Source organism: Elephantulus edwardii, unplaced genomic scaffold (genome assembly GCF_000299155.1).
Source record: "Elephantulus edwardii isolate Elephantulus edwardi_28Jun2011 unplaced genomic scaffold, EleEdw1.0 scaffold00027, whole genome shotgun sequence".
NCBI lineage: Eukaryota > Metazoa > Chordata > Mammalia > Macroscelidea > Macroscelididae > Elephantulus > Elephantulus edwardii.
The window spans coordinates 1,240,492-1,256,184 of record NW_006399777.1 but is presented as its reverse complement, the minus strand read 5'-3'; the positions used below and the strand labels follow the sequence as shown (position 1 = coordinate 1,256,184).

The 15,693-nt window shown below is 42.7% G+C and overlaps 1 protein-coding gene across 1 annotated transcript in view; it reads left to right on the top strand.

The window, feature by feature from the left end:
• Positions 1-15,693, top strand: part of COL6A6 (collagen, type VI, alpha 6) — a 118,629-nt gene that overhangs the window by 54,253 nt on the left and 48,683 nt on the right. The window contains exons 20-22 of the mRNA XM_006883397.1: positions 5,140-5,175; positions 7,247-7,309; positions 8,919-8,981. Of these exons, the coding sequence (XP_006883459.1) occupies positions 5,140-5,175; positions 7,247-7,309; positions 8,919-8,981 (162 nt within the window). The remainder of the gene's footprint in view (positions 1-5,139; positions 5,176-7,246; positions 7,310-8,918; positions 8,982-15,693) is intronic.

Here is a 15,693-nt window from a genome sequence, read left to right as displayed (position 1 = left end):
CTGCGAAGTGAGGACAGGAAAGTGGCTGTGGGGATGATTATCAGCCAGGAAGCAACGCTGGGCAAAGTGAAGCAAACAGCAGCCAACTAGAAGCATGATCCAAGCCCAGCCAACTGAGGATGCCAGTGAGGCTGTGCCAAGTTCAAGCGCCGTTCCTCCGCCAGCTGTGACTCCTGAGGGAACCGACAGTTGGCATGTAGACACAGCAGAGGCCAAGACGAGGAGACTGACCAAAGCCTTTGAGTTTTTGTTTGCTTGATGTGTTGGTTGCTAGTTTTGCAGAAGTCCTTTTTTTTTTTCCCACAAGTCCTTTAAAAAAAATGTAATTTTGCTTGGCCACTTGGAAATTCACAGAGATTAAGAAAGAAAATTATCATTCAATAATTTTTAAAAGGTAGCATTAATGGAATATACTTAAATGCCTGTGTCTGTCTCTAAACGGGACCTGTGTTTTTGATTTTTATAATTGTTGATAGTTGTTGAGGGGTTTTGAGTCATGCTTGACTCGAAGGCAATCAACAACAATAACATTTCTCATTTTACAAGTTTTTCTCTCTCCTTCTTTAGTTTATTAACTAGAAATCTCTACATTTTCCCTCAGCTTCCTATATACAAAAGATAAATGTTTTAAAATTGAGCACAATTAGAAACTAGTTTGGTATATTAAGTTTATTCTGCATTGTGTTTTCTGAGCAGAAGGTCCCTGAATGCACCATTTGTGCCTCACCAAGAAAAAGCCTTTGTGTTTGAAACACATATCTCTCCTCTTTTCAGTGTACAGAACAGGGAAATAACAGAAATAATATTTTCAATATATTCAAGTTGATTTCTGGAAGAGCTCTTTACTAATGTTTTATTGCATCTGTAGATAAAGATGCACAAATGTGCTGGCAAAGACATCTTTAAACTGCTAAAGAGCAAAGATGTCAGTATAAAGACTAAGGTGCACCTGATCCAAACCATGGTTTCTTTTGATGGCTTTCTATGCATCTGGATGTTAGACAAGAATAAAAATGGCAGAAGAGTTGCGGTCTTTGGATTGTGGCAGTGGAGAAAACCGCTGAAATCCTACGGACTGACAAAAGAACAAGAAAGTATGCTCCTTAGAAGCAAGGATGGTGAAACTTCATCTCACATGCTTTGAGCACGTTGCCAGGAGAGCTCAGTCCTTGGAAAAAGACTTCACACCAGGAAACATAGAGGATCTGCAGAAGAAGACCTTGGGTTGTATGAGTTGACACAGTGACGACCACAATGGTGGCGATGAAGATGGTGTAGGAGAGGCAGGGTTCAGGTTGTTGTTTCAAGTGCTCATACATATTAATAAGAGGTTGTTGTTGTTGTTGTTGCTGTTGACTGCCTTTGAGTCGAGCATGACTCATAGCAACTCTATGAACAAAAGGCCCCTCTACAACATCGACGTTCATCAGAGTTTATAGAGTTTCTGGAGGCATGTTGTTTAGGAAGTGGATGCCACTCCTAAAAACTCCTTAAAAAAACCATTTTGAAAAGGTGAAGCTGTCCTACAACTCCTCCAGTTTAAGGAGTATCCTTCAGGAAACCCTGCATGTGAGTGGGTACGATGATTTGTTTTACAGAAGTTACGGCCTCTCTAATGGTGCATATCACAACTCTATGGATTCTTCAAGCTATACAGCTCGTAATAAATACGACCCTTGCCTTTGGTTATAGATTCAGAAATGTCATTTAGGAATAAAACTAGATTTTCCGTTGTTGTCATTATTAAATGCTGTGGAGTCATAGGCGACTCATAGCGATCCTGTGAACTTTCTTCATTTCTCCAAGTTCATAGGGTTTCCAGAGACAAGCTATCATTGTGACCCTGAGGTGCCAAATGTGATGCACCCAAAGATTTTCAGTAAAAGATGGAAAAGTAAATTTATGTTCATCCTCTTTTGTAAAACTTACCAAAAAACGGCAAAAGAAATTAGAAATAGAGAAAGAATTGTCACAACCTCCAGTCACAGATGATGCCGGTGGCAACCAGGTAGGATTAAGTCGGGAAGAAGTGAAGTGGCAAGACTTCAACCCATGCATCATCACGGTGTCTGGGGGGCAGCATTCATGGTGGAGTCAGTGATGGAAAGAAAGGAAGACCCTCCAAGAGAGATGGACACACAGCTTAGACACAACAAAGGTTCTGAGGATGGCCGAGGAGCTGGCATGGCTTCACTCGGTTGTCACCATGCATCCACGCTGACCGATGGGCACTAAAAATCAGCAAAGCAAGAGGCGTAAGAGCTGGGTAAGTAGATTAATACTGACAGAAAAGCCAAACTGATTAAGACAAGGGTTTTACAACTGATCAGTGTCATTGTCATCAGTAAATTGTAAACTTAAAGCATCGAATCGTCAAGGGTTGTGTGATAGATCTATTCACAACAGTGACCAGAGTGAAATAAAACTTGTAAAGTGTTGAATCATCAAGGGTTGTGTGATAGATCTATTCACAACAGTGACCAGAGTGAAATAAAACTTGTAAAGTGTTGAATCATCAAGGGTTGTGTGGTAGGCCTATTCACAACAGTGACCAGAGTGAAAGGCAGCTTCTCAGGCTTCTTGTTTATGACTAAACACCTCATGTGAGTCCTTCATTTGGAGGTTGAGGTCATGGTCTCATGGGACCCCTCCATCAACGGGCCTACTACCCTGTCCCACCTCCTATTTTTTGGTAAAAGGCTAGGGCTCTTAAAAGCGTATAAGTAGCAACCCCAGCGTAAGAACTGATCTCTGAGGACTGGGAACAACAGCATGAGGAGCAGGGGAGGTCAGGAATCTTGGCGAATGACCACCTGGCTCCTTTGCTGGGAGAGTAGAAGGACTGGATGGTGCCCGACAGTCATGTTTGAAGAGCTTGATCAGACTCTGTGGGGGAATCCTCATCTAAAGGAACCAACTACAGAACAAAGTGTCAAATTCTCATGGATTCTAGATTTTCTAGGATGAACATTTGACACTATTATTCTGAGTAATCATTTTTTTAGACTAAAACAAACAAACAAAGCTTCCCAGTAGTCTTCTTAGGCCAAACAATCAATTCTACTATGTAGTAAAGAAGGTGTCTACCTTAACTATTGTGCACTTTTAAAATCTACCCACATGGGATGAAATTAACCAGAGCAGCTCAAAAGATGTGGGAGAGAACAGCAGACAATGAGTCTGTGCTAAAAGGGGAAGAATAGCTCAGGAAAGGAGGGTGGAGAGGGAAGATGTAGAGAATGCGGACAGGGTCACTGAATCATACATGTCGTTGTGGGCCCTCAGTCAGAGCTGACCCGTAGCTCACCCTCCAGAGGGTTTTCAGAGGCTGCTGATGGCACAGAAGATTTCTACACATAGAAATAGTGAGCTTGTGTATGTCCTCGGTATATACAGAGAGAGAGAGAGAGAGAGAGCACTTTCAAATCCTCGGGATGTCTCCTTCATTTCTGCATCCCGAGTCATCTAGTGTCCTTGTCCGGTCAGTGAGACTCATAGTGACCCTGACTGGAGTGGATCAAAACTGCCCCGTCCTGTGCTTGAAGGACGCCCGAACCGCTGGTCCTGTTCTGTCCCGAGTGGACGGCGAAGACCCAAGACTCCAAGACACCGTCTTGATGCAACAGCAAGAGATAAGAGGTTTATTGCGGAGCTCCAGGCCGACTCTTATCTCTGGCAAGAGATAGAGGAGCCGACAGACCGCGAGCAGACAAAGTTGGGTTTTTTTATACACTTTAGGGGGATACAACTGAGTATCAGCTTCTCATTGGGTGATGAAAGCACAGTTTGAATTCATTGGTTCAGTGTTCGCTCGGGGTTTACACAGCATTTTTGCACGTAGCACTTGCGGCAGTCATGTAGCACATGTAGCAGTTAGATAGATTTTTAACTATATGGTGGTGTCACAAATTCTTAAGTATACAATGAGTTCAAACTCTAGAGCAGTGGAAAAGCACAAGATACATTGGTTATCAGTCGGGAAACAAAGGCACATGGGTTATCAGTTGAGAAACAATCTTTGCTTGTTTGCTCTGCCCTTCTGCTAGCTATTCTTGAAATACTGTTGCCCTGGATACCTGGGTGTGGGGCTTTAAAAATTCCTGAGTTTAACTTAGCTGAGAACTATAGAAACTTGAGTTTAATTCAGCTGAGAACTATAGGGACTATTTTAATTTCAATGTTTTCATGCTGTCCTCACAGTTGACGCTGTTTGTACCCATTGTCGTAACGACCGTGGTAAACTGTTTCGTTGAAGGTTTTTCTTTTTTTCAATAACCATCCACCTCCTTGAAACAAGTCCACTCATCTTGTTGAGGGTCCTCTCTTCACCGACCCTCGGCTCCTGATAACACATCACGCCCACCTCGCTCCTGAGGAACGTTTTCTTCTTCCAGGACCGATGGACTCCTCCTGCTGGCCCTCTGGGTTACGTTTCCAGTTGAGGGCCAACATCAGTCAACAGCCATTCTTCTTCAGTCTTCTCTGTTTGTTACCCAGCTTTCACCAGCATATGAGCCATTGAAAATACCGTGGTTTGGGTCAGATATATGTGACTCCTTGAAGTGGCCTCTTGGCTTTGTAACGTTTGTCCAGTGCAGTATACTGTTGGCAAAACTAAAGGGAGATGTATATTATTTGGTTTTTTGGGGGGAGGTGGAATGAAAGTTTGGCTGTCTTTAGTTTCTGAGCTTAAGTTATAATAACATTCACAGAGTCAGTTCTCAATTTTTCCTCTGGCTTCCTGCCCTTTGGCCTCTGCCCTCCTGATTTCTGGCATACTTCATGGTGCCAGGGAGTGGGGGAGAAAAAAAGGGGGGAAATAAAATTCAAATCAGCCCATTTTTCAGTTCGTGAACAGCTCTCCTAAAAGAACGGTGAAGGGGAAATTATTGGCCACAGTCTGCTCTCAGGAGTGTCTTTGGGATTCAGTCTCAATTATTTCAATTACCCATTGCCCTCGGATACAGAGGGAGATTTTGCTTTCATGGTGCAGAAAATAACTGAATATTTTAAGCGCTATGTGGGAGTTATTTATATGCCAGAGCCTTCGGGTGTCGGTTGCTAATTTGAATCCATTTAATTCCTTTTTAAAAAGCTGTTTTTCAGAGTTAATGATATTTCCCCTTTCTTCTATTTCAGGCAGCACGTGGTCAAAGGGGACCCCAAGGGCTACAGGTAAAAGCCTTTGTTTCTACCCCTCCCCCGAACTCTAGAGGGTAGTCAGTGACTTATCAATGAACCAGAAGAAAGGCTTTTTCAAAGCTAATTTCCTTTAGCTTCATGATGATGTTGGCTATGGAATAAAATTGTGGAAAAGTTTGGAGATGTCTATCAGATACCATAAAAATTATTGATCAGCGATAGTACTTAGCCCAATTATTGTTAAATTTGACTTTTTTTATCTCAGGTACAAGCTCTCATAACCTAATAAGTGACCTCACCTTCAGATTTCTGCTTAATTAACTCCAAATCATTTTTTACCGTTTAAATAAAACTTCATATAAACCAAGAAAGTACAATAAAATTCTAATTCAAATTAGGTATTCTAGATTTTTTTTTGCTAAAAAAGATAATTATACCAAAAGAATATAAAATTCATAACCTGATTATGCATGCTCAGTTAACCTGTAGTATTTGTGCTAGAATAATGAATGACTTAGAATTTCATAAAATTGAAGAAACACACCTTCTGATTAAAAATGCTCTCAGGACAAATAATGAACGCACTTTCAAAACCACATGATAGTAAATAAAACTCCATATTTAAAAAAAAGCAAAAACAACACAACAGTTTAAACACTATTTGGGAAAATACAGTCTTACCTGCAAAGGAATGACAGATTACAGTAGGATATCATAGATATTGTAAGGCTAATATTAGGCAGTGTGTGTGTGTGTGTGTGTGTGTGTGTGTGTGATATGAGTAAAAGTTTATAGAGAAAATTGGTTTTTCATTCAACTATTCATGCATGTTTTGTGCTATGGTATTAATTACAATACCTCCAGTGTAACTTTGCATTTCCTTCTGTGGTTCTGATATTGTGTTTACTTAATTTTCTGTCCTACCCCTTCCCACCTCCAGAGCTTTACTGGTGGGCAAATGCTTGTGTGTGTGTGTGTGTGTGTGTGTGTGTGTGTGTTTCTCTCGTGTGGTTGGTTGATCTGAAGCATTAGATCTCTGTGGTGTCCACACCCCTCCTTATAGGCTTGTCTTTTCTTTCGAGCCAAACTGGACACAGGGATGAGCTTAGATCCGTAGCTGAAGGGTGACTGAGAGCCACGGTGCTGGTGTTCCACCAGTCTCTACCGACTGACACGCCTGGTAATTTTTACAGCTTTGGATTTTGTCCCACATTTCCCCTATTCTGTCTGAAACCTTCCCCTGTGGTCCCTTTCAGAGCTGTGGCAGCTGGGCCCCGTCCAGGCCTTCTGGTCTCAGGCTCGTGGCGGTAGACATTCTCGTCGCCACAGGGCCCCGTCCAGGCCTTCTGGTCTCAGGCTCGTGGCGGTAGACATTCTCGTCGCATCAGCCCTTTGTACTGATTGTTTCCATGCATCTTTGTTTCTCTTCTCTTTTCTTCATTCTGGACAAAGAGAACTCAAGCGTTGCACCTTAGGTGGCTGCTTGTAAACCTTTCAGACCCAGGAACTACCCATTAGCTGATGTATGCCCACTTCTCACTTAACATGGTTAGATGCCAAAGACCACATCATTATGCAATAACGGTGTTATACGAAATGGAAGAAAACTATCATTAAGTAAATGCCAACTGACAGAAAGGCCAAACCGCTGAGAATCATGGCCTAGCCAGCTAACCAGCATAGCCAGTGTCACTTCGCCTCACTTCTCAGGGTTCATTATTGCCAGGTATACATCATTCATATGCAAAATAGCCACATACTGGACTTTGTTCTATTGTTGTAAAAGAGAACTGCCAGATAATAAGCTAGTCTGCGAGTAAGGAGTAGATGTCACTATAAGTATAATATAGTATAAATTTTATAGAAAATGAAAAATGTGTCTGTGGATGTGCATACATAAAGACTAGTTAACCAACATACTAACTTTAGTTAGCTCTGCTTGACTGGATCTTGGGATATTTTCATTTTCTTCTTTGTATTTTACCTTATTTTTTTAGAAAATCGTGTTATCATAGTGATTTTAAAAAATAATTGTAATCTCACATATAAAGGAAGAAAAAGCATGAGGAACCAGCACTAACTCATTGATTCCTTCTCCCCGCAGGGTCAAAGAGGAGTGGGGGGTCCAGATGGACTGGAAGGCTCACTGGGTCTAAAGGGGCCTCAGGTACCTCTTAGGACTAATAAGAATCTGAAAACACAGAACACTTTGCCTTCTCTCTTGGAAACCCTAATAGTAAGCCTGTGCAAAATGACCGATGTTTAAAGTGAATGTGGGTTCGTACACAGTGAAAAGAGTGAGCCCAGCTCAACCTGCAGACTCCCTGCTCTTCGTTATCGCCAGGCAAGGGATTAAAGAACGAACTTCTTGTCAACTTGGCCCTGGCTCGAGTCTTCCAGGGTGACCTTGAAAATGTGAAGCCACAGGCCTGAGAACTTGGCCCATTTAGCAGTAAGAGCTTAGAGCTGCGGAGCTGGATGCTCTGAAAGGTGGCTCTGCTCTAGGAAAGAATTGCTCTGCGTGCAGCTGCGGACTTCAGCGGGGAGAGCTACAGCGTGGCCCTCGGCCCATTTTTTCTAGTTCACTTCTCCTGGGAGATGCCTGGAGAACTTTTTCCTTCACAGGGAACAAGCCATGGTTGGCTCTTTACCCTGATCTCCTAAGAAAAAAGGAGGCAAGTGCCAGAGAGGGCAGGATGTAGCCTAAAACAATAAGTCAGAAGGAAAAGGAGGCCCCAGAAATGGTTGACAGGAGAGAGCATCAAGCCACAAAGGAAACATTTTTTCCCCTCCCCAGCTTTTTGTTTTAAATACTTGAGGAATAATTGTGTTGTTTGACATGTGCATGACAACCAGTGGGTTCTGTTATTTTTCAAAATTTTGTTCACATAGTTTTAGAAAACATAAGTAATTGTATTATATTGGCAGGTGCTTGAAAGTTGGGCAACATATCCTTCACATCAAAAAAAAAAATTGGCCACATTTACCACGATTTCAGAGCAGTAAACACTTTTCTCTTGGGCCTCTGTCTCTCTCTGGTTCTGTTATTTGTTCCTTGTTGTTACTTGCCAGCTGCAACAAGGAGAGGCTGGGCTTGTAGGGAAGAATTTAAATAGGTTAGGTTAGGTATTGTGTGCTAAACAAGAAGTGCTACAAGCAAGCAAGGCCACCCTTCCCTCCAATGCATAGATCCTTACTCTTCCCCATGATCTATTTTAAAGGGTAATGCAAAACCCAAACACAGCGTGGAGATTGCTTTGAATAACAAATCGAAGTCAGAGTTCATAGGCAACACGACTTCTGAAGAGCAGGGCTCTCAGCCTTGGAAACCTGGCCATTAAATTCTACCTCGCCACAGATCTCATCTTGTTATGACCCATCCTCAGGGCAGCTATTGACCTGCAAGTCCACCTAAATGTCCTGCTTTCAGATTTATGTCTTGGAGCATCTTGGTTTGTTATATTCCAGTGGGAATTTGCAGATTCTGATGCATAGGGTCATTGGAAAGTAGTACTGAAAAAGTTAACTCTTCCATATTTCTTCTAAGACCCAGTCATTTCAACTGCAAAGGCCCACCCACTTACGTGTCCGATTGAGCCATCAAATGTTTGAACAGATGAGGAGGAATCAGCAAATCAAACAGAACAAGCAGCAGTTTGGACGTTTTCAACTTCTGTCCATGCCATTACCATAGCATTTTCATGTTTAATGTCTAAGTCATCAATAAAGTCTTGTCTCTGAGGGAGAAAGTAAACTCTTGGTTCTGTTTCATGTAGGGTCCAAGAGGAGATGCTGGTGTTAAAGGAGAAAAAGGAAGCCCTGGAATTAAAGGTCCCCAGGTATGTGATGAAAGAGAAAGTGACTGTATCGAGGTTCAACCTTGGTCTTAATAGGAATGTCTTTGGGATTTCTTTCCTCCAGATGGAGTTATTGACTGTCTGGGAACCTACAGGAGATGGTAAGATTGACTTCAGAACTCAATTTAGTGACCACACCAAATTCTAGCCACCACCTTGCAGAGCATTGACGTGGCCACATCGGAGGTGGGATGTGGTTTTTCATTCTCTTTGCTGAGATAAACTGCAACTATTCTGTTAAACATTTCTCCTAAACGCCATCACATTGTATGTCGTTGATATCCCCGATGTGGAGGTCTTCGACACTGGTTGCACATCAGAACCCACTCGGCTCATTTTCTTTAACTCAGAGCTGACACGGAGCTGACCCTCAGTGGGTTTTCAGAGACTGTAAATTTCTTGGGAGATTGCCCACCTTTCTCCCAAGGAGAAGATGGTGGATTTGAACCATCTGCCTTTGGTTTGGCAGTACAACCTTTTACCCTCTAGGCCACCAGAGCTCACTAGAACATGCTGAGGAGCCCAGAAAGCATTCCTGGGATCCTCCGAGACTTAACTCTGAGTCTCTGGAGGACACCACATCACTAAGTTTTAAAAGGTCCCCCTGGCAGTTTTATTAGGCCCCCAGATGACTATCTGACAGCAGCACTTCTCCAACTGTAGTCACCTGGGACATTTGCTAAAATGCACATTCTGATCCTGTAGCTCTGGCATGGGGAGCTCTAGTGGTCGGATCAGCACAGAGTTGTGCTGTTGACCCAAAGGCCATATGTCCTCTGACGGTTCAGCTCCTCCAGCTGTCCTGCTGGAGAGGGGTGGGCAGTACCCTCCAATGTGACTGACAGCCTTGCAAACCAATGGAGGTCGCTCTGTGTGTCCTAGGGCTCTATGGCATGAGTAGGAGTTTTCTGAGATCTGAGGTAAGGCCTGCATTTCCCATCAACTTCCCGGGTGATGCTGCTGCATCGCGAGTCCCAGATGGTGACAGAAGGTGCTTTTCTCTCTCCCTCTCTGCATGGTCAACTCCATGAGGACCAGGACTTCATCTTTTTTCACACCATATGCAAAGCTCAGAAATGCAGTGGTTGGCACACGCTGGTGGTGGTTGTTACATGCCATGGAGTCTGAACCGACTCGTAGCTAACCCTCCAGCAGACCTTCAGGCCTGGACAGAGCAGCTGGTAGACTCAGAACATGTGCATTTGGTTGGCACTCGGCCACCAGAGCGCCCTTGGCACAGGGCAGAGCTCACCAAATGAAAAATGAACCTGTAAATTAACCAATGAGACCCAGTCAGGGACTTGTATTCTTGCTGACAGGAGGAAAAGGGAATCTATAACATGCGTCCATTAGTTAAACCGGGCAAGGACCCAATGCTTAAGTGGCTGTGTTCATCATCAAAATACTAAAGAAAGCATTTGCATAAGCTTTTATCTCATGACACAGGACTTCAAAGCATATTAATTACTCCTTATGGGGCCATTAGTTTCTTGTTTTGATTAATGTGTTCCTTCTGAAAGCATGGCAACTTCTTTTTCAATTTCATGGTAGAGCTAAATTAACGCAAACAGTTATTTTGTGTTCACATCCCCAAATCTTTAAAAGCGCACTGGCATTGCAATTTGGGACCTGGCGGGGACGTTGGGGGGTGGAAGCAGCAGAAGCCAAGGAAAACATACACTGGGCAAGGATTTCATCTGTTTACATATACTGATGAGATGTGGATGGATTAAAATCCAGAGGCCTTGATCTAGAATCCACAGTCGTAGCCGAGTGGCTGTTACTCAGACAAGTCCCCTGGCCTTACAGGGCATCTCTGCAAGTGAGCCTCTTCAGTGCGGCCTTGGCTGGCTGGCCACAGTCATAAATCATTCGACCTCCTGGCATTGCCAGCATGCGTTAGAAGGCACCTCTTCTGTGTCTCGGGCTGGAAAGTGTGATTTTTCTTTTTTCCCCTTGCTTTTTCTTGAAATGCTCTGGTCCACATCGTGACAACTGCCTAAAAGTACGTGGTGTTTTCTACATGTGGAATGTGATGAATGGGGTCTCACTCTGCTATTTTCAAAAGCAAACCGCAAGAGACTAATAGGATCAGATATACAACAAAAGTGTGTTGTGCTTTCCTGGACATGTAAACCCGTCGGCTTCACCGGGGTTTACGGCACGTGAGCACCAGCCTCTTGAGTGGAAAAGCAGGAGTGAGTTCCAGGAATGGGCTTTCTTAGGATGCACATTTAGAAAAAGGGACGTGATTTCTGTTGACAGTGTTTTGAAAACCTATTAACTTATGCAGTGTTAGGAGCTCTCTGCATAAATCAAACGTGCTAATCTAGCCATACATATGGCTAGCCTATAAAAGAAACGCAGTGTGTGGCACAACAAAAGGAGGGCATATCTGTGAGGAAATGTGTTCTTTTCTCTTCTTTTGCTCCCTTCTTTTCTTTACCTTGTTGTCCCATCTCCACGTATATACTGGAGGTGCTAGGATTGTGTGGACTCTGGTCTGTATAGGGTCTGCTAGCATGTCGTTGGGCAAAGGTGTTTTACATGGCCGCCTCCTGGCTTAGTCCATAGGAAGCTGCAGTGCTAACTCAGAGGCTGTGCCTCGCAGGTGGTTTGAATCCACCAGTGACCTCAGGGGAAGAAGATGGACAATCTCTCCCCGTGCAGCCCACAGCCTCAGCAAGCCTGCTAGAGGTCAGCTCTGAGCTGGTCACTCCACGGCGGTGAGCTTGAGTGTTCGGGGCTGTGCGTGTGTGCATGTGTGTGCATGAAGACAGTACACACATTCTGCGGGTGGACTCAAGAGTCCCACCATTAATCCAAAGGCCACACCTCCCTGGTGTTCGAATCCACCATTGACTCTGAGGGGAGAAGTTTGTGCAGTCTCCTCCCATGTGATTTACAGCTCTGAAGACCAAATGGAGGGCCAGCTTCTGACTAAACAATGAGCTGAGTTTAACTGAGTCTATTCACAAGAAATAAAGGTCTGTGTGTCTGTGCATTTGTGTGTGTGTGTGTGAGAGAGAGAGAGAGAGAGAGAGATGTCTGTATGTCTGTATCTGGCATCTGGCTTTGGTATTAGTTTAATGCTGGACCCAATGATTGACTTAGGTAGTATTTCCTTCTTTTATGTGTTTTAGAAGAATCTAAGAAGGATTGGTTTAATTTATCTAACTGTCTGGTAGAATTCAGATCCCTGAAGCCATCTGGTCCAGAATTTTTCCTTTAGGAAGTTGTTTTGTTTGTCATTACTGATCCAATCTCTTTGTTATAGGTCTACTGAGATTTTCTATTTCTTCCTGGGTCAGTTTGTTGTTCCTGTTGTTATGTGCCATCAAGTCACCTGTGACTCATAGCAACCCTAGGTACAATAGCTCTGAGCCCTACCCTACTCTGAACTAGTCTCACTGTCTCTGACACCTCTACCTCCATTGCCCATTTACTGTGCCAATCCGTCTCATCCAGGGTCTTCCTCTCTTGTGCTGCCCCTCCATCCTTCCAAGCATGATAATCTTCTCCAAGAACTGGTCCTTTCTGCCTAATATGTGACACAGAACTTCAAAATCCTTACCTTCAAGGAGCAGCTTGGTTTCACCCGTTCCAGGACGGAACTGTTTGTTCTCTTTGCAATCCCTGATATGTTCAAGACTCTTCTCTAGCACCACAACTCAAAGGCATCTATTCTTCTTCTGTAATTCATAATTATTGTCCAGCTCTCAGATGCATAGCAATTAATTGCAAAGACCTTGCCCTGAGTCAGGTACACCTTAGTCTCTAGACTGACATCATTGCTTTTTTAGCCCCCTAGAGAGGTCCTTGACAGCAGATTTTCCCAATGCAATTTGTCTTTTGATTTTCTGACTGCTGATGATAAGAGTGTGGAGCCGAGCAAGCTGTAATTGTTAACAACCTCAATCTCTTCTCCATCTATCATGGTGCTGTTAATTGGCCCAGTGGTTAGAATCTTTGTCTTCTAGATGTTGAAACCATATTGAAGACTACTGTTCTTGACCGTTTGCCTCAAATGTTTCAGGTCCTCATCAGTTTTAGCCAGCAAAATTGTGTCATTTGCACAACACAGGTTATTGATGAGTCTTCCTCCAATCCTGCAGTCATATTTCTCCTCATAATGTCCACCCTCCCAAATTATCTGTTCTGCATATAGACTGAAAAGGTATGGAAGCAGGATGCTTCCTTGACACATTCTTTTCCTACCTTGAACCATGCAGTGTTTCCTTGCTCTGTTCTAATGACTGCTTCCTATTCCAAGTATTGGTTTCACATGAGCTCAATCAAGTATTCTGGGATGCCCTTTCACCTCAAGGTTAGCCACAATTTGTTATGATTCACACAGTCAAATGCCTTTGCATAGTCAATAAAACACAGATAGACATTCCTCTAGTACTCTCTGTTTTTGGCCAAGATCCATCTGACATTGACACTGATGTCCCTACTGACACGGTCTCTTCTAAACCCAGATTATATTTCTGATAGTTGTCTGTCAATGTACTATTCCAGGTGGCTTTGGACAATCTTCAGCAAGATTTTGCTTGTATATAATATTAGTGGTACTGTTCAATAATTTCCATGCTCTTTTGGATCACCTTTTTTTTTTTTAACGTAAACAGATATTAATCTCTTCCAGTCAGTTGGCCAGCTAGTTTTCCTCCAGATTTCTTGGTAGAACCTGTGAGCGTGTTCTGGGCAGCATCTGTTTGCTGAAATATGTCAATTGGTCTGCCGATTCCTGGGGCCCTGTTTTTTGCCAATTCCTTCAGAGCCTTTTATCCCTCCTTCTATTTCCTTTTAAGCAGATGTTTCATTAACTTCTGTGTCAGACAATTCTTTGTGGTCCAGTGACTCTGTCTACTTTCTCCATCACCTTTTAATGCTTTCTGGGTCATTCAATAGTCTGTCCAGTTTAGATCATTTGCAAGTTTCTAGGGATTTGTCCATTTCATGTGGGTTTTCTGTTTTATTAACACATAATTGTGCCTGTGATCCTTTTCTTCTTCCTTAAGATTAGTGGTAATTTCATTTCTGATTTCAGTTATTTGCATCATCTTTATTTTTCTTTTGTCATTCTAGCAAAGGCTTTGTCTAGTTTATTGACCTTCACAATGAACTAACTTTTGGTCTTGCTGTTGTTTCTGTTTTGTATTTTGCATATTTCTGCTCTCATCTTCAGCCTAACTTCCTTCCTGATAGTTTCTTTGAGTTAGTTTGGTCTACTTAAATCTGAACATCTCGAGATGTAACGCTCAGCTATGGATGACATCTTTCTTCTTGTAATTTACAGACATAATGTTCCCTCTTAGCAATGCCTTTATCACATCCAATAGGTTTTAATATATTACTTTCATTTTCCTTCATTCCTAAGTATTTTCTAATCTGTTTCATGGTTTCTTCTTTGACCCATTGGTTATTTGCTTTTTTCTACAATGTTAAGTTGCTTTTTAATTTTTCTCTTAAAAGCATTTTAATAAGTTCTCAACATCTTCTTACCATCGACACAATAGAGGTTAAATCCTTGGCTGTGTTTATATTCATGATTCTTTTTAATTTTTTTTTAATAAATAGAAATTGGGTTTTTCATAGTTTCAGAGATTTTTCTTCCTTCACTCAGCATTCAGTTACTGTTAAACTTTACTGTTTCCAAGTCCTGAAAAGGTTGGTTCTGATCATTTCTGCTTGGTTTTCGATGTTGGCATGGGAGAGCAAGAACTTGAGGCTGTGCAGGCCATCAACTTGCTGCTGTTGGTTTCTGCTGCAGACCAAGGGTAAAGTATATTAATAAGTGTTAACAATGAGACAGAACACCAGAAATGTAGGAGAAAACAAGAAGTGAAGCAGGAGGCCAACAGTTCTCAACTGAAGCAAACTGAAGCACTGAACTTACCTTACCATCCCTGGGCCTTTATTGAAAATTGCCCGGGAGCAAATCACCAAGAGAATTCAATGCAAATGAAGCTAAGCTCTTTCTATTGAAATCCTCTGCTTGACCCAGGAGGGAGGGGTTAGCAAATACAATGCAAGAATCTTATAAAATGTTAGTGTCTACCCCATAAACATTTAAGGATTGCGTTAGTGTTTCAGGGTAAATTCCAGCTTGTATCAGCCTCCCTCATACCCTGAACTAGCATTTGGTTTATTACAAATATTTAGTATGAAATTTGACTTCCCATAGTTTTTTGAAAATAGGTGGTAGCAATGGGAATGGGAGACGAGATGGACGCAGGAAGACACCAGCATCTGTGAGATTTGTAACTGACTGGCTTTGAAGTGTTGAAGGACCCCCGAACCGCTGGTCCTTTTCTGTCCCGAGTGGACGGCGAAGACCCAAGACTCCAAGACACCGGCTTGATGCAACAGCAAGAGATAAGAGGTTTATTGCGGAGCTCCAGGCCGACTCTTATCTCTGGCAAGAGATAAAGGAGCCAACCGCGAGCAGACAAAGTTGGGTTTTTTTATACACTTTAGGGGGATACAACTGGGTATCAGCTTCTCATTGGGTGATGAAAATACAGTTTGAATTCATTGGTTCAGTGTTCGCTCAGGGTTTACACAGCATTTTTGCCCGTAGCACTTGCGGCAGTCACGTAGCACATGTAGCAGTTAGATAGATCTTTAACTATAGGGTGGTGTCACAAATTCTTAAGTATACAATGAGTTCAAACTCTAGAGCAGTGGA